General features: G+C 44.2%; 1 protein-coding gene across 1 annotated transcript in view; it reads left to right on the forward strand.

Moving 5' to 3' along the window:
* The first annotated feature begins 2,225 nt into the window (after nt 1-2,225).
* The window catches only part of DOCK3 (dedicator of cytokinesis 3), a 1,331,886-nt gene continuing 1,314,476 nt past the window's right edge, over nt 2,226-19,635 (forward strand). The window contains exon 1 of the mRNA XM_069206772.1: nt 2,226-2,562. Within this exon, the coding sequence (XP_069062873.1) occupies nt 2,526-2,562 (37 nt within the window). The 5' untranslated portion in view covers nt 2,226-2,525. The remainder of the gene's footprint in view (nt 2,563-19,635) is intronic.

Here is a 19,635-nt window from a genome sequence, read left to right on the forward strand (position 1 = left end):
ATAGCAATCACAGATGTCAAGCAACTAATCATATCTCAAGTGTATCATACAGTATTCTCCAAAGGACATGTTCAGCATAGTAGGACGTAGACTTCACTATGAGGAACCAAAACAATCATTAACCTTAATTGCTGATATACTCATCATGTAACATTTTGTGAAGAACCCCACCAATGTCAAAAAATGTTAATATGCTTTTTTCTATTAGCCTCTAGCGCGATTCATACTTTCTTCCTTTAGTGCACAGCAGTCCATCGCTCTGATCCATTCACATCTAGTGCGGGGCAGTTCTGCAGACCAGTATTTAGTGATATCCCTTTTAGCTACCAATAAGCCCTTCCCAACAAATGATCGAACATGCACTAGGCCATCCCATTCGTCTAAAATGCTCAATAGTATCATTTTCTGTTCCAGCACAATCCACCACCCCTTTAATATACTTATTTTTGTCTGTCGGTGCCTCGATATTTTCAGAAAGTCTAAAATCATATGTAAGTAAGTGCCCAAAGCCGAATTACACCATTGGCAAGTGGGGTCTCGAGACATGCTCATTTTCCACAAGTGTACAGGGTAGTAATAAAACTTATGGAAATATTTGAATTGAATTATCCACGGTGAATGGATTTTCTTGATTTCTGTACTCTATTTTGGCTTCTATCCACTCATCAGCTTCTATTTGGTCAATATCCTCTTCCCACTTTACCTTCAGGGCAAGCATTGAGTCGGGGAAACTGACCACTAAGGAGCAATATAGCCTCAACATGCCCTTGTCACCCAGCTTCTCTAACGCCAATTTGGCTTCCAAACGGTTATATTCTGGGACTACCTTCCACTTATCCCAGAATGTGTCAAGCACATGCCACAGTTGCTGATTGCGGAAGTACTGGGATTTGCAATATTCTATATTTGTAAAAAGATAAACACTTTTTTTTATATTACACTTTCATCCAATATACTTAAAAAGCGTTGCATATGTTGCTATTATTACTACACCATATGAAATGGTACACGTTTATCGACCTTGGGATGATTTAAGGCTGCGCCAGCCATCCTGTGATATCAAACACACAGAGGGTGGTGAAAAAGGTGCTATCAAAATGTGTGAACCACTGGCAATAGCTCTGGATGGCATTTCAATCCGTTGTTTTCCACCCACAGTTCCACTCGCGAAAAAGGCCAATCTTATGTAGATCAGGACTGACCTGGTCCTCGTGGGAACTGTCCATCCCAAACTACCAGGAGAAGTCCACTCCACAAGGGAAAACAAGCAACCCCGTGCCAGTTTCAGTCGTGCTAGTACTCGTATGTAATACATAGCTTGGATCTTGTGGCAGAATGAAGGGTTTTTGTTGATGGATTTGAACCATTTCTTATTTACACGCTAATATTCAGTGTCACATAGATGAAAGCACATATACTAGAGTTTACATGCGAAAAAGAAACAGACCAATTAAGATCAGGGTTATAATAGAAGCGTCCAATTACATATTATGATGCTACTACACATAACGTTCCATATTGCACACATACATTAAATACCTATGTCTGAATTGAAGTGATAGTCTATTGTACGGATTTCTCACACATTCTATATGTCACTTAAATATTGAGAGATTGTTACTAAGCACTCAGGTGATGTTGTGGAGCCGTTGCTAATAGAGTTGGAGCCACCCCTCCCTCTTTTTTTTTTCCGTACCTCGCCCCCTAGAGTTTTGGGCTCATAACCCATAAAGACGGTCACAGTCCTCTGAAACAGTGGGCAGAAGGGACAGGCAAGGGTAATTTGGGCGAGAAACGGATAGCCGAAACGAAAACTGTAGAGCGAGAGGAAGAGAAAGAAAAACAAAATCATTGTAGAAGGAAAGAAAACATCGCTTGAAGAGCCTCGCTAAAGGGCAACTGGGAAGAAATATAAATAGATATAACGTGAGAAACAAATTAGACTGCGGTGAAGGCAGTAAGGGAGGGAACAGAGAGGTGAAAACGTTACAGTGGAAGGGACTCGGTATGCAGAATGTGATGTTGCAAGAGTTGAAATAAAAGAGAAAAACTAAATCGGTCGTTCATTGCTGCGTCCACGCATGTATTCCACACGCATTCTCAGGAACAGCCAGAAAGTGTGCGCTGGTAAAGCGCTACAGTACCTTGCGCAGACGCAGGGTGAAGCTAGACGCTGTTCAGAGCACGGTTGCTGTGGAAGGAGGGGGGGGGTCGACCGCGCCTGCGCAGTGACGGTGCGCCAGTGACAGCTCGAGACCGAGCGACCTGTTCATAGACCTGTTTCTGGGTACGCACGAGGGACCCGGGTACGAGGCAGCGCGAGACGGGGGCACGAGACTGGGGCGCGTACTGCTGGATTCTACCAAGTCAAGCGCTGAACCCAAGGAAAGAGCGAGTGGCAGAGGCGACCGGGCCACCGAGGGGCAGAGAGCTGCGGCGGGACATGCGTGCCCTGCCCGCTGGGTGATCGTTTTAGCCCGGGAATCGCGGGGCTTTGCGCCTCGCGCCCCCGGGCCGCCGCAGTCATGTGGATTCCAACCGAGGACGAGAAGTACGGCGTGGGTAAGCGACTACTTTAACCTGGAGCTATGTGAACACAAGCATCCACACTCTCATGACCTCAGCAACAGCATAGCATTTTCATGTGCCCACAACAGTATATTATCCGGGCATCACGACCGTCCACCTTATATCAATGACATGCCCTCATGGCATCAACAAGCACCCAGTGCATCATTTTACCAAGGCAGCGCTACTATGGTACAGACCCTCACTGTGTCCCACAGCAACACGATATCTTACGTAGCATCACCCTACAACATAGCATCATTACCCAGACACGTTGTTACCGTCGTAACCCTACACCATCATCATGAGCCTCAGTAACAGAATAACCTCCCAGTGGTGTTTCATCTCCTGTGGCAGCACCATGATCCACTGCACAGGAACACCCCAATATCATTGTAACGACACATTATCATCATACCCTACAGCATCAGTGTACCTCACAGCATCATCGCACCGACAGCATCATCGTACCTTCACAGCATAGCGTACCCCAAAGCATCATCATAACTCCACAGCCATCATCATACCACACATCATCAGCATATCCTAGTGTATCATCACAACCCAGCAGCGTCATCACACCCCACAGCATCAGTAAACTCCAAAACATCATCACACCTCCTCAGCTTCATTAGACCCCACATCATCAGAATGCCTCACAGCATCATCACACTTCCTCAGCGTCATCATACCCCACAACATCAGCATACCCCACAGCATCATCATACTACACATCATCAGCATACCTCACAGCATCATCATACCACACACCACCAGCACACCCCAGAACATCACCAGAACTCTGCAGTATCATAACACCTCACATCATCAGTAAAACTCCAAAGCATCATCAAACTTCCTCAGGGTCATCATTCCACACATCATCAGCATACCTCACAGCCTCATCACAACTCCACGGCATCATCGTACCACACATCATCAGCATACCTCACATCATCACAACTCCACGGCATCATCGAAACCAGAAATCATCAGCATATTCCAGAACATCATCAGAACTCTGCAGTATCATCATACCTCACATCATCAGTAAACTCCAAAGCATCATCATAACTTGCCACCATTATCATACTTACAAAGCATTATCATCACAGCATCATCATAACTTCAAAGCACCCTCACAATTAACCATCATTATTATACCTCCTCGGTATTAGTATACTTCCACTGCACCATACCACAGTGTCACCGTGGCCCCACTCTGAAAAATAATATCCCTCGAAGTACTGTCCTATCTTCAATAGAATGATATCTCTACCTCTCCCATTTTTCCAACACACAACATACCTTCAACAGAATTACCATATAGCATATATATTCTGCAGCTTTACACAGTTTAGGAACAATGATCAAGTCTTCATAACTCATCATCGTCCTCGGTGGCAGTATAATCACTCCAATGTCATCATAATCTTCACCACATTTAGCTCTTAATATTAGAAGTACTACTGATGACATTATCATACCATGAATACCATAATTTCACATCCAGTTACAGCCACATCTTCATCACCTGCATCCCCTTATTATTGGCTCATAGCCTCTTACCAGCAACCTCATGGCCATTGCTCCCCATTACCACCACTCCCCATTATCTTTACCATCTCTCCCCATCACCATCAGTCCCCTGCAATAGTCTTCTACTGCCATCATCCTCCCTGTCGCCTAACTACTTCAGCATCGTCATCGCAACCCTTGCTTTGTGTTCAACCTCACCAGTTGCCTGTCTTGCCCATCTTCATCCATGGCCAATCACCATCATCATGTTCTAAATATTCTCTGTCATCACCCTTAATATTCCTCCCACTCCTCGCCACCCGGCATCAAAGAAGCATCATCTTTAACTCATGATCGGCATTACCTTAGCAACTCAGCCTCCATCATCATCATCACCATTCTCATCCTCACTCTGTCATCAGCAACACTCACATGCCCACCCTGTCGTAACTACCTGCTCCAGAAATGCTCATCTCTTTCCCCATCTTGACATTGACTCATTGTTTTCTCCGCAACTCTCTTTGTGCCCTGTTTGTTCTTCTACTATACCCCATGTCCTTGCCTCCTCTAACTCATCTCTATATATTGTGTCCTTCCATGGTTGTACATGACTTCATGCTTCTACGTCATCCCATGTCTTCATAGCCTGCCAACATCCATGCATTCGTACCCCTACACCACCCCATCATTCATCTTGAGGGCCATTCAGCCTCCCCCACTCCTTTGCCACTGTGTCATTGAAATTTTGACATAACCTGGCGGTCACCTCATGCCTTCAGCTCCGCTTTCTATGTATATCTCTGTATGTCTTTTGCCTCCTGCGTGTGATGAGGAAGATGGAACTGTGTAGTTAGAAATAAACATTTGTATGGGCTTTGAAGCTACACTTTCACCTGCAGGGTGTTGTGTGATGAAAAAGCATCACAAGATTTGTGAAGTGGCCCAGCTTGGACTTAAACTTGTCACTGAGAACATTGCCCCTAGACCACATGACCTCCCCTGCCATAATGGCAGTGTGTCATCATTCCACTGTGGCGCCTCCCTCGTCTGCCTTCATCTGGTCCCCAGGCCTGCATCTCCTCCTCATCTCCTCCCCACCCCCGGGCTCAGGTCCTGCTGCCCTTCCGCTCTTGTACTTCATTCCTCTGCATTGATTGTGCGGCTGCTTGGTTGTTCTTTATCTCCTTGTTGTGTGCCATGCGGTGTGGGCCTGTGCCTGCCTCCTTTTCAGGGGATCTTTGTAATTTGTGCTCTCTGTATCCGCTCCATTTGCTTCCCACGTCAGGACGGCTCCTCGTTTTCGCCAGGTCACGTTTTCCGCTTCACAGTAGTACATTTAGCCGAGTCCGCCCCCCACAACCGTGTTTACACCGGAGCCAGAGGAAAGGGGGGGGGGGAGGGGGGGAGGCGGAAGGGTTCAGAGAAGGCTTCGGCAGTACCCATCCTACAAGGAAGGGGAAACGAGGCGCTAATGGATGGCTACTTGAAAAGAAGGGGTTGTGGCGGAAATTATTGTGATGGTGCATTGGGTTTAAAGCACCAGTGTGATTTCAGGCTTCGGATCCGATTCCCCCAGTTTTCTTCGCACACGTTGGGGGCGGGGGTCCTCTGGGACCGACGTGGTAGGGGCCGGGCCGCATGTCACTATTGTATCTACGCAGAAATAATCGGTAGGCGGATTTAATCTGGTGATTTGTGAAATTCCTCTCCTCCCCCGTATCTAATCCCCGGCGATGCTGTGCTCTTGTTGACTCCAGACCTAGATGGTGGGGGCGTGGGCTGGTTTGCTGCGGAAGTGGGGAGAGGGGCATGCAGCAGGTGCCGCCACAGTAAGAGCCACCCAGGCTTTGCCTCATGCCACCATACCCCACTGGTGCCTCCAGCGCACACAGATGCCTGTGGAATATATCAGCTCTGGCGGCTTTGGGTGCATCGCAGGCCTGGAGAGCGACTCAGAGTCAGAGGCAAGGGCTGCTGCCATGTGGAGGTCACCGAGAAAGAGCAAATCCAGTCTGCAGCCTCCCTTGTCTGCGATACTGACGCGCCTCGCGCTCCATCCGGCGCTCCTCTCACGTGCTTTCGGTGCCTCGCCGTGAACACAATCAAAGCAGCGAGAAAGGGCGTCGGGCGTACTTTTGGAGAATAAATGCACTTTAATGAAGGTTTTGTGATCTACTTGTCAAAAGTGTTTCAGTACAAACAGCTGTCAGGTCGGTTGCCGTCTGACAGATGGGAAACGACTCGAAATTTGATACTGGATGAGGTTACGGGTCAAAAATATAAATTCGGCGATACGCAGAGGAACTAACATCTGTATTCACACTTTATTCTTTTCTAGACACTTTGATTTTGACATTGGGGTAAAACTTAATGTTATTGATTCAATGTTGTCATTAGAAGTTATTACTTCTATCTAGCCGTGTATGCCAGATGCGTTTTGATCATTTATAGCAGAGCGCCTCATGTTATTAAACTCGTTTCTGTAGCATACCCACTTTTGCACGCTATTTGTGCGTGAATCATACACGATAGTGCATTTCGATATTATTAATGCAATATTTTCTGTAGCACGTCTTTGAACTCGCTTGTGTGATACACGCTGTGTACGCTAGATGTGTGTGGGTAAATCACGGTAGGACCTCTCTATATTACTAACTCAATATGTTCAGTACTATGTGTCATTGAACACTTTTTTGTATTGTACACCCTCCTGAATAGGGTGTGTGTGTGCGTTTAATCCTTGTGGTTCTACGTGTTACTGAACACTTTCTATTAGACGTGCCCATGTGTATAGATACACATGCCATGTGTATGGATACACATGGTAGTTCAAATCTATGTTATTTACTTTATATATTCGGTTGTGCATTTGAAATTATAGTATTCATATAGCTGTATGCACCGGATCTTACATATTAGTGCTTCACACACCTTACAAGTCTGTCATTTAAATGTCTATTTGTAGGCCATGTTCAGACTTTAATTGCCTGTGTCCCATCCACCTGCTTGAACATTAGTTTCTGATTTCATAAATAAAATAGGATTAGAATGTACACAGGGAGTCCTTTGGCGGGACTATTATCATCGTTATTGGATATTTACAAGCACACATATGCACTGAAATGGGTTCTTGGCGCAGTTTCGCAGGCCTGGGCACCAGGACACACCAGTGCCAGCTTTGTGTATCTCTGTGTTTGTGGTATTTTGTTCCTGCTGTGTACGTGGATACCCTCGGGAAGGGGTCCTCTGAGAGTTACAGGTCGGGTTTAGATCACGCGCACTGCTCTCCTGATTTGTCTCTCCTCTTTTCCACATTAGAAGGGATCCCTGCGTGGGCACATTTCAACAGCTAGGAGTCACATTTATGGACTTCATTGTTAATTCATCGAATTGTATTTTGTGACATCGAATGAGCGAATTTTATGCTCAGCTGCAGAAATACGTACAGTAGAACAGAAGCCTGAAATGGGCACATGTATGACGATGGAAAATCATCATACAGAGTCCGGCTACATAATTACTCCTTGGTGAAGGATAATTATGCACTAACATTTGCACCTACGAGGACGTGAAAAAAAAACATTTGTATTGAACAACCGGATAAGTATCTGTGCACTAGATTGGTGCATGCTCTTTTTACATCAGCAAGTTGCTGGAAATGTTGGTGCACAATTCCATCGCGCCAGCGCGCTGTTCAGGGGTGGGACTGCACAGGGACAAAAAAACATAATACCAAGACTTCACGGGCCATAGATATGCATCACAGTATCTGGTGATACGGTTGGATTTGTTTTGAAAACGTTGATGTTAGTTCTGTAAAATGTTTTCTGCCAACTCGCTGTATTAGAGGTATTTTCATGGTCAGGGACAAAAAACAATCATTTTCACTCTTCTTTCACTTGATCTTCACCCCTGACAGTGTTATCGATTGTACGTTTTTAAAAGGCATTTTAGTTCTTATTCATGGAGGTAGCTGTCTGGTTCCAGGGTGCACCATGCGAGATGGGCAAAATGAATAAACCACAGAGACGCATTTTTGACCCCACATCAACTTTCACTGCAATTGGTCAGACAGCTGCCAAATCACATGGTACAACTGTGTCTCACACAACATCAGGACTCTTCACACGATCACACAGTGAATAGCTGACATCACAAGATGCGCACAGGGTGAGCTGGGAAGCCCTGCACAGAGTAGGTATTCATCTCGTGTTCTGCTGTCTCTGCAGGGTTTTGCATCCTCTTCGGGACGATGGAGACGGGCTCAGAAATGTTTGTTTTTGTATTTTGTAGGGAACAGGGGAGGCTTCAAGGGAACAAAGACACTTAGCTCTGCCCCCTCTCCATTGCCTTCCCCCTTGAATTACCCCTTCAAGGCAGTAGTGGTAGCTGAATGCTCCGCCCTTTTCCAAGCCCCACCCTCTCTCATACAGTGAAAAACCTTTTTTTATTTTTTAAGTTGACCGTTTGTGATCGCCAATTGTGGATCTTTTCAAGCAGGACATCCCGAGAAGTACATTTAGTTCACCAAATCTTTTTACTATGCACCCTCAATATTAGTGTGAAGAAAGTAACCAGTAAAACACAACTAGGTTGATAGTTACTAGAAAATAAATACTTCACACCAGGGTGGCACTCGGACAGAAAATAGACCTGGGCACCAAAATGAAAGTGCCCCCCATTAGCCAATCAGATATTTGCAAATCAGAGCAGCTTTGAACTTGTAAAGATACACTGTATAGGTAATATATAGAGTGTGGTAGACTATATGTCTTTGTGCTCCCTGGAGACAATGTTTGTGGTAATGTCAGGAAATTAATAATAAAACTGTTCCGGCAGACCACAAAACGGGGCCACAAACAGACAGAAAACAGCACATTGCTGTCCTTTCAGACCAGCCCTTCCAGCACTGCTTGATTGCACTCTAGGCCTGTCTGTCACTGCCCTACACAGTTCTTCTCACACCCTTCCACCCCAGCTCCACACCCTTTAACATACGTTTCTTTGCATGATAAAGTCACCTTCAAAGCAACACTGTCTTTAAACTATGCCATTATTCCTAGCTGTCGCTTGTGCTATCTTCTAGTTACGAGTGAGCATTCCTTGCTAGACATTTGCCTACCCATAAACATTGATTTACAAATCCTGTCTGGGCCCCTTGTACACTCCCACATTAAACCCTCAAATTATGTTAATTGAGTACTTTCTTATGTGCAAGTCTAATGTTTGAGAGGTTTACATGAAGACTTCTTTTGGAGGAAATTAAATTACATACCAGCAATATTGATTATTTGCGTGGAAATATGATGTTCTAATCTCAATATTCTGTTCAAATAATTTTGTTTTCACAGTTTATTTGATTTTTCCCATTATTAGCTTAAACACTCGTTATTTTCACAGGTATCTGGGTATTTGGCCCGAATGCGCCTTTTACCCTAGTAAGTTTATTATTCTGTTATGAAATTGTTCTTATTTCGTGTGGTGTTTATATTATTTTGTTTTGGTAGTGTCAACAAGTGTTTCAATCCTTTGAAAAGCTTTTTCAACGCTCACGAAATACAATCTGTAATATATGTGGGATTAGAATATTGACACTTTCCTTTGTTCACAATGTTTGTTGTCAGTGATTATCTCAATGCTATCTGACATATATCTATGAATGTTTGCTGCTGTATGGTGGTTGTCTGACAGTATTCTTAGTTCAAAGGTGTTTGCAGCTTCAGCCCATAATGATTGCAGAGGGGCCATGCTCCCTCACATTTTGCCCCAAAAGAAGAGTATCTGTCAGGCTGAGCAAAGGTCAGCCTGACATACACTCTTTTCAGGTCAGGCAGCCACAAGCTAGACATGTGCTAAATGTGCAGGCTACTGGCTGCCTGAACTGAACTTTGCTGGGCTGAAGCTGTCACAGCTCCTGTTGATGTGACTTCTTCAGCTTGACAAAGCACCGTGAGGGCCTCATACTCATGACAAGGGGGAGCATCACTGATTGCGTCAGACGTGGATGCTTCAGTGCCCAGGGCGCAGTGTCAATCACTAACACTTCATCAGAGAGTGTGTGTTGGGGGGTCTGCAACTCTCAATAACCCATTCTCACTCTGTGACGAGTTGGGACTGCTGCCTCAGGGAAGACAGCAGTCCCAACCCTTCTGGGACTTTCAAGGCAGAGCAGAGCAGGTAAGTGTGATTTTTGCTTTAATGTTTGGTGCATGCGTGCTGGTGTGCATGAATATTTGGGAGTGAGCGTTGTGAAAGGATGTATGTGTGTGTGCAGACATGTGTGAAGGCATGGGTATGAGTCAGTGTTTGTGTGTGTGTTTGTGTACCGTCCACCCACTTCCCTGATAAAAAAAAAACTGACTTCCACTGGGTGTATGTGGTGGCCTCTTTGATCTTCCAATAATCCCTTCATTTTTTAAAACCAGGCTGTATTGCAGATTGCTGAAGCTCCTGTAGCACAGCTTCCCCTCTCCCTCCCCTCGGTTGTCCTCATTCAGCACCAAGTCTGTGAATATTTGTGAGGTATGGAAGACACAGGGACCTCTTCACCACAGTCTTCTTGGGGCCCCATAATTTTCATTTCACTGTTTTGAAATGATAACAGGGGTGTTTCCCTGCTCTCCACTGCATCTGTATGTTGCATCTTTCAGTGTGTGTCACGATTCTCTTCAGTGGCAGCTGCCTTGTGGGAGAGTGGAAGGCAATCACAAGTATCTCAGCAACCTTGTGGATCCTATTTATTCATCTGAGCTGGGACACGTGGAAGCAATACACTGAACGCATTAACGTAACAGAGTGTAGTGAATGAACTTTTGTGTTCACCGTTGTTGAGGCAGTGGCTTATGAAGTTCATTTTCTGCTTCCAAAACATCACACCAGAGATATGTGAATAGGTTTTCTTTTTTTTGTTACATATACGTGTATATGTAACAAGCTTTAAGCTGAGGAAATTCATGAGAGCACATCCACATCACACTGGTTTTGCGTTCCTCAAATATAGGTTGAGGGGCGAATTGACTCTCACAGGGTTGTATGTCAGAAAACTGAGTTTCATATTAGAGTACGGAATAGTAAATGTATACTTGTTTATATATACTTTACTGACCTTCATGATATTGTAGTAGGCAAGTTCCTGGCTAAGATATTTTTGTAGGATGATATTTAAAACTTGACATGCCAGTAGAATTTTCCCACACAGTTCTTTTGCAATGACGTGTGTCTTTATATAGGATGGAATCTGAGGGTGAGCATTGCTGTGAAATGTTTATATTGATAGGACCTGGCATTAAAGTGGTACCACTGCTGACGATAATGGTTGGAAAGGTCTTCTGTAGAGATGGAACAGTATTTGCAAGCAAGTGCTACTGAACACACCCCTTTTGCTCTTCACAAGTGGTTCGCCATTGAGTTGATTTTGCAAGTGAACTATTAGATTAGAGACAATATTATTTTATACATATATGTATTATTGTAAATTATAAATGTTTTATGTATACAGTTTACTTATAATACTACTCAGTGATAAATTTGTATATAAACAAGTCCCAGGGCCCCAGGTATGGCACAGGGGGACACTGTAGCTCGCACAACCAGGTGAAACTCCCATCACTGCCACATGCCAGAATAAACGCTCCCTATTAAACATTGAACTGCTATAAGTGTAACACTATGGACTACTGCAGGTCACCGAAGCAGAAGGAATGGCTTGGGGGTGCTAGTATTGGTTTTTGAATGTGTATTTAATTATAAAACGAGTGTACTCCTCTCAAAAATAGACAGCTCCACCATGTGGTGAACTGTCATAAGTAAGTCGGGGTTGATAATTAACTACTGATGCAGAGCACCGCCAAAAATCGGGACAAATTAAGCACTGCTACTGCTACAGTTGACTTTTTTTTCAAACACTTCCTGAAAGGATACCAATTAGCTGCTCTTGCCTTTACATGTTTAAAGCCTTTTTTATCTGATGAGAGGTAGTGTACTACGAACCATGTCAGTTCAAGCGTGGGTGATTTAATTTTTATTCGAAACAATCCTTGGCACTGAGATAAAATGTTCCCTATTGAAGGAAAGACACGGCAATGGACCAGGGTTAACAGAGGTAAAGTACGTTAGGTTTGTTCTCTGACTCAAATACTTCACCACTTCATGTCCTCGTTGGCCTAGTACAAGTTGTGGTTGATGGGAGACAAGCAAATCATGAGCCCGTGCACCACTCTCCTGTGTGACATTTGTGATTGTCACTTTTGTTGACCTATGCCTGAGCTCTCGTTTCAGCATCATACACCACTGATATCTGGCGTACTGTACTTGAGTTGCCAGAAACCAGTAATCTTGGATTCAGGGTGTCATATGACCACAAGTCATCCTCAATTCAGGCTATTTTCGCCCAAAACCTGTAACCTCGTGCTCTCGCTGTCCAAAATCAGTAACTTCTGAGAGCAAAGTGTCATATGCGCACCAGTTGCCCCCAACTTAAGGTTCAGCGTGCTTACGGGCAACAGACTTCCTCAGCTCTGTGTGCCGTCGCTGTCCAAAATCAGTAACGTCTGAATGCTTATGATATGAGCACCAATCACCCTCCACTCACACTACTCTTGTTTTTCAACACCAGTGGCCTTGGGTTCACAGCGCTTTAAGCTCAACTCAGCATGCTCTTGCTGAAACCCATTGACACGCTGCTTTAAAGTCTCGTTCGAACACCACCCTCCCTTGACTAAGCCGGCTCTCTATGTCTGAATCTGTGGTCTCGGTTTCAGAGTGTCATTAGAGCACCACTCATCCTCAGGGCATTGTGCTCTTCCTGTTTCAAAACCAGTATCCCCTGACTTTATAGCGTAATCCAAGCTCCCCCTCCCCCATGACTAGGCCTAGTCTCTCTGCCAGAAACCAGCAGCCATTGGTCACAGTGTGTCATTAGGACACTCATCTTTGCCTCAACATGCTCTCACTGTCCGAAACTGGGAACCTGTCTACATGCTCCTGTCTGAAACCAGTTTATATCACATTCAGAAGATGATACAAGCACCACTTATCCTCAACTCAGCTTGCGCGTGCCTGAAACCAGGGAGCAACTCTCATACTCCACTCAACATGCTCTCACTTTCTGTGACTGGTAATCTGCGGGTCCAAAGTGTCATTTGAGCACCACTTGCCCTAGGTCTACATACTCTTGTATGAAACAAGTGTATTCCGGATTCAGGAAGTGATACAAGTATCACTTATTCTCGTCGTGCGCTCGTTGCTCGAAACTAGCCAGCAACGCTCATGCTCAACGTAGTCTGTTCTCATTGTCTATGCCGCAAGCGCCACTGATCTTCGACTCAGCCTGCTCTCCCTGTCCGAAACCAGCGAGCAACAATCATTGTCAGGTTAGTCTGTTCCTGTTGTCCAAAGCCAGGAAGCATCACTCACACTCAACTCAGTCTGCTTTCGCTGTCTGAAACCAGCCGGCACCACTCATCCTCCACTCAGCCTGCTGTCTTAGTGCATGGCACAATGACTCGAAGAACACCCTCACAACTGATGGCTGTTCATCGACCATCCTTCATCCTGCTTCAAAGCGCTTGGCTGCTCGTGCTCCTCTCCCTGCGGAGTCTGCTTGAAAGAATGGATTCCGAGCCCTGGATTTGCCTCCTCCGGTAGACTGTAGAACCGCGCCGGAGCCCCCGTAGCGCCGGGTCTCGCCTCAGCCTCTCGACGGGGAGCTTGCTTTCAGAAGAGCGCTGTTTGCGCGCCCTGGATCGGATCCCTATACAAACAGGCGCAACTTCACAAGCTACGTCCCTGCTCTCCGAAGGGGGCTAATTATTGGATGTGGATCTCGCCCTACAGGGTTCTCGTGCGATTGGGCTCGCTTGCTAAACGCGCAGAAACAATTAGCCACCGCTTTCTCTTTCCCGAGATTTATCAGTGTCGCTGTCCAATGTGCTGTTATTTTTCTTGCCGCACAAGGCATAGCTGTAGAGCACACTCCAGCTGTACGCGCTTTGTAAGCCCTCTTTTTTAGTCCTATAATTATAAATGTGATTTCAAATACCCAAGTCGCATTCATTGATGATGCCCCAAACATACTCTTCAGCAAGAGACAGGGGGCCAAGTTACAAAAAGTTTTGCACTGGTGACAAATAAAAATGGATAAGTCATATTGTCATGTATTTATGTCTTAACGGTTTTGTATAAAAGGGACATAACACGAGCTGCAGAGAGATTGTCGAGTAGCAGTACCAACAGGTGCAGAGAACTAGAAGGCTACAAGTAGAAACAGCAGAAAGGGACAGGATTTGGGTTCATTTGAGACAGGACCAAGAGCACACCCAGAGAGTGAAGCCATGAATGTTGAGTAGGCAGGTCGTCAGGGGTTTGCAGAAGCTAAGAATTTGGGGTCTCAATGAAAGTCTCTTCTGTCAAAATTGTAGATTCTTCGATCAAAGAAAGACAAAGTTCAATTATGGGTTGTGAATGTTTTTTTTTTTTTTTTTTTTTTTTTTAATTTCCACCAATAGTCGTGATTCTCTCTGGAGTTAGTAGTTTGCATTTTTGTTGCTGCTTGCATAATAGGAAGCAATGCAGCCAGAACTTGCTCGTGAGTATGCCATCTCAATATTCCATAGTGGTTTTCATCCACACAGAAAACCTGGAAAAGTAATATTTCACTGTGTTTTCCAGTTACTAATAAGGAACAGAGCATGGATATTTTCTCACTTTTCAAAATATGACCAATGTGATCAACATTTACTCAGTTTTTTACTGAGAAAGCAGGAAACATAATGCAAAATTCATTGTTCAATATTTTCCTGTGTTTTTTATGTAACGTTGACTGGAAAAACTTCTGTTTGTTGCACTGCTTACCTTGGAAGTTGCACAAATAGTGCCCAGTAGACTTGCATCAGATTTTCTGCACTCCAAGCTCTGCAGCATGCATATAAATGGGATGTGTTGAACTTTCTACACATTTCAAACCAAACAAAAACCTATAATTGTCCCACCTTCCAATCTCACACACTGTTTATCTCATTATTTAAGGACCCACGTATTGTTGAGTGATTATCCTGCTCTGGGACATATCAGCAACTGAGCTTAGGGTGTTGTTCTTATTTAGAATTCCTTGCGCCATCAAACTTTTTTAAAATTATAAAATCTATATATTGGAGATGTTAACGGGAAACTTTAAGTTTATTTATTAAGAAGGCAACACCACAAACACTGCAGTGCCAATATATTGCTATTATCCAGATATTGACTAGCACCCATTTTACAAATCAATGTATTTTAACAGACTATTTTTCTTTATAGTTCAGAGGGGCCGAGAAAAGATCAGCAAAGATTATGGGGAAAAGAGAAGAGAAGCTGACATAGGGTATGCAAGTGTAAGCAGAATTCAATTTAAATCAATTTCATTTCCCTTCAATCTTAATTATTCCCTTTGTTCTTCGCAATAATCTCATGCCATGCTCGTTCACAAGAGAACTTCATTCGGGTTTTTTTTGTACTCCAAAGAAAAAACTGAATTTCAAAGAGCATACAACTCACAAAAGGCAATAGTAGATGAAAGGCAATGCAGATAGCTCGAATGGATGGTTGCAAGATGCTCTGATATTTGGGAAAATGGCCCAGATAAATTGACCCTGTAGCCTTTTTTCTGCCTCTTTGGATCAATATTGGAAAAACATGAATCCTTCGGAGTACACCACGATGGAAGTCACCGATCTTTTTACCCTCCGAGTCTTTACACCCTCGGATGCACGATGATTATCTTGTTGATCACAACTGACTCTATTTTTTGATTTATGCTTTTTTGCTTTTTTTGTAGTTCTGTATGTTGACTTATGCCCAGACGGATGCCCTGAAGCAGTAACACAGCTTCGTGTTAGCACTATATCAAAAGTCCATTCTCTAAGAGATAATACATTGTGTAGTTTTGAATGTCAAGTGCCACACTCATGTTTGTATTTATTCTCTATCCGAAGGAGCACTTCTTGTAGTGAGGTTAGAAAAAAACACATCAAACATACATACACCGGAAAGCAATGAGGAGTTCCCTCGATGCCCTCAAACCCAGTCAGTCTACCTAAGAGATCCATGGGGCTGTCTCTGGTTTGGAGGAGGACTAAACATGCCTAAACCTTTGTGGGGACTTTTGACTGCCACTTGTGTCTTTGATCGTGCAGTCGCAAAGCCATGTGGTGGTCAGTGCGGGAGTTTTGACTGTCTTTCTGAAGCAGCCAGTGGAGGCATGAAGCAGGCTGTGCATGAAACGGGGTCACCACTTGTTTGCCTGGGGGCACAATTAAGGGCGAAAGTGAAAACTATTCACCAGGGGTTTATCTTCTTACAGGACAAGATGATCAGAGATGGACGCCTGGGGGAAACAGGATTTCTTCAAGGGTGGGCGAGGTCAAGCTGCACAGGGGTGATACACAAGCTGGGCTAGCCTCACACATCCACCCATCAAGGCTTTCCTTAACTTAAGAACATGAATTACATCTACCCATGAGCACCACGAGTGACTACTGCACACTTTCCGGCACTTGCAATGCATATGTAGATGCCCATTTTGTATGACTTTTGTAGGACCGTAGCCTTTAACATCACCCTCTGTACAGAAAATGGATCTCAGTGGAGTTTTACTATCTAAATCATTTCAGGCATTCTTGCAACCTGTCACTGCTGCGAAACGCTTCCAGTGCCTTTATTTTCCTCCTCATTATCCGGTTCTTGGCAGAAAAACGATCCTTCTGTTTATGGGAAAGCATAAAAGAAGGCTTGTGTCTTTTTTGGTAAATATTTGTTTTCCTTCACTCTCCATATGGCCACAAAGATGGCGTTTTCAGATACAACACATTGGAAGTGAACTGCCTCGCCACCATGACTCAGGCTGCTTTCAGAGCACTGCATGCATAGGTACCGAGAAAGCACCATGGGACTCATGGCACTACAGCAGCACTCTCCGTCTCAGAATTGTAGGGACTGTGCTGCGCTCTTCCATCTAATTATTCTAACTCGGGTTACATATGGACATATTGGATGGCAAGTTAGAATTTTTGTAAGACCGCAGCTTGTCTGATTATAAATTAAATAGACGGAATACTAGGAAGTATCATTTATGATTAAATAGCCCTTTGCGACAGTGATATGATAGGCAGAGGTGTGTCTTGGCCCGAAAGATTGGAGGTATGTGGCTGCCAGATTTTCCAACAATCACACTGATATATACATCAAGAGGACAAGCTTGGCTTGAGGGGGTTAATGGGTGGAGGACAGGGAGAGAAGTGTGGATAGTTAGGGGTAGTAAGTGGCAGGAAAGTAATATTTTGTAAAACAACCAACATTCTCGTAGACCTCCAAAAAAGAAGGGTGGGGTGTAGGGAATAGAGAGAGTTTTCGTCTGTGTGAGACATCATCATACACGACTGAGAACACCTGTACGCAACTATTTACTTAGAATACATTTATTGGGGGGGTGCCGCACACCACCCGATTGAAGCTAGCTTTTAAATATAAGAGTATCTCCCCGTGTACTGTGCAACTGGTTTTAGGCCAAGTGAGTGCCTATCCAGGTACATCATACAGAGTCGTAAATCTCTATGTCAATAAATGCGTTAAAATATGCAGACACCTCCCTCTAACCCCGAAGAACTAAGTAAGCACCACTTTGAACAGCTCACCCTTCCCTTGAAGTGTTGATCCTGCCCACTACGTCTTGGAAACAGAAAAAGAGAGCAGCAACACCTTATGAATGAACAAATAAAACCATTTTACATTTAAGTTTTGAAAAGTAACAAGAAACATGTCAATGTTATTGTGTTAAAAAGTAATCAGAAATGTTTTTCACTGTTTTAGTTTTTTCTCAAAATAATTCAAGTCTTTTGTCACATTCTTTGAATTTTAAATCCAAGTCTCTGCCCGAGAGAGTACACCTGGTTGCAGTTTTTTCTTTTTAGGTTGAGAGAATTCCCCACTTGCTTAAATCTCTGTCAATTACTCAAATCCTAAAATTGAAAGGGGAACAAAAAACAACCTGCACTGTACTATTGATTATTTAACAATAACATTTTCTGTATAGTTATGAATTTTCTGCATTCATCACTTAATTCATCATCTGCTGTATAAACTGAAGTTTCTACGGCGAATGATTCAAAAGCTACTACAAAAGGGCAACAGATGTTATTGTACAGTGGAAGGCTCTTTAAAAAGGATGACTGGTACCCTATCTGTTATTTATTGCCGTATTTGGATGTTAAACTGCTACTAATGAGGTGAAACCTTTGCATAGATAGTGTTGACATGTCAAAAATGTACAAAATAACGGGCACGGCCAACCAAGATGACCGAGTGGAACTGATCCACATGAGCTCTGCTGCAAACATACGCGGAATCAAGGTATGTGCACATCTCCAGCCCTACCTGGCACAGTGGACCCCTTCTCAATATGTGACATGTGGAGGTCAATGCCAGAGGTTTTTTTTTTGGAGCCTGCGCCAACTGCCGATGTTTTACAATGCGAAGGCGAGAGCAGCAGGCCGAAAGAGGCGAACCTCACGGTGGGCAGGACAGCAACTTTAGTGCTTCTAGGAGAGACCCCCATGCCCCAGGGGCCCCGGGACGTTTAAAAGAAAAATGCAATAAGTGGGAATACAAGCTTACCTCCCTCTGCGAGACAAACCTTGTGAGTGCCTGATGGTGCCAGAGGTAGGAAATGTCAATAAATTCTACAAATACACTCAAACTCGCCACATTATCCCACTAACCGTAAAAATAAATAAAAGAGAGAGTGGGGAACCCAGGCCCTCTCACTGCTTGAAGCCTCCTGAACATGATTCTTCCTGGAAGCTTCAGTGCCATTCCTGCCTGGCCTTAAAATGGTGAATACAAAGGGAATGCAATCGCTTGGACTCACTAACTGAACCCAGCACATAGCATACCAAATAACCGGTTCCCACTGGCCCCACTGAAAGTTGGACTAAAGGAAGGGCAACTGGCTCTACTGAATTGATGTATGGCAAAAACAAACACAAACAGATGTGGTGGCTCACTGCGGGGGGCGGATCTAGATACTTCTCACTTTCCTTAAGTTAAGATATGAGATAGCCCAATGATTAGAGCTACGTACAGTTCTGTGGCCCCAGAGGTTAGCCTTTCTACCTCTACAACATACTACAAGTGTTATTTCAAAATGGCTACCCCAACATAACCAAATGAAGTACGAATAGTGGTGACCCTCTGGGTGACACTCCCTTTAACACCTGAAGTCTTTATGCCTCTAAAAAGGACTCAAACAGAGTGTCCAGCTATTTCACACCTACAGAGGTGTGTGACACCCCTTCAGTCACTGGTAGCAGAGATGCCCTGGCACACACGAAGGAGGACCTTCTCACCTCCCTTAAAAAGTTCAAGCAGGAACTTCAAGAGGAGCTGAAAACAGGCCAGAACGCATCCTTGGACCTACTCAAGTCTGACATAAATACCAGGATCACTGCACTCCAAACAATATTGACTCAGTGGGCTCCCAAGCATCGGATCTTGAGACCAAGATCTAAGAGCTGGACA

Source organism: Pleurodeles waltl, chromosome 9, assembly GCF_031143425.1.
Source record: "Pleurodeles waltl isolate 20211129_DDA chromosome 9, aPleWal1.hap1.20221129, whole genome shotgun sequence".
NCBI lineage: Eukaryota > Metazoa > Chordata > Amphibia > Caudata > Salamandridae > Pleurodeles > Pleurodeles waltl.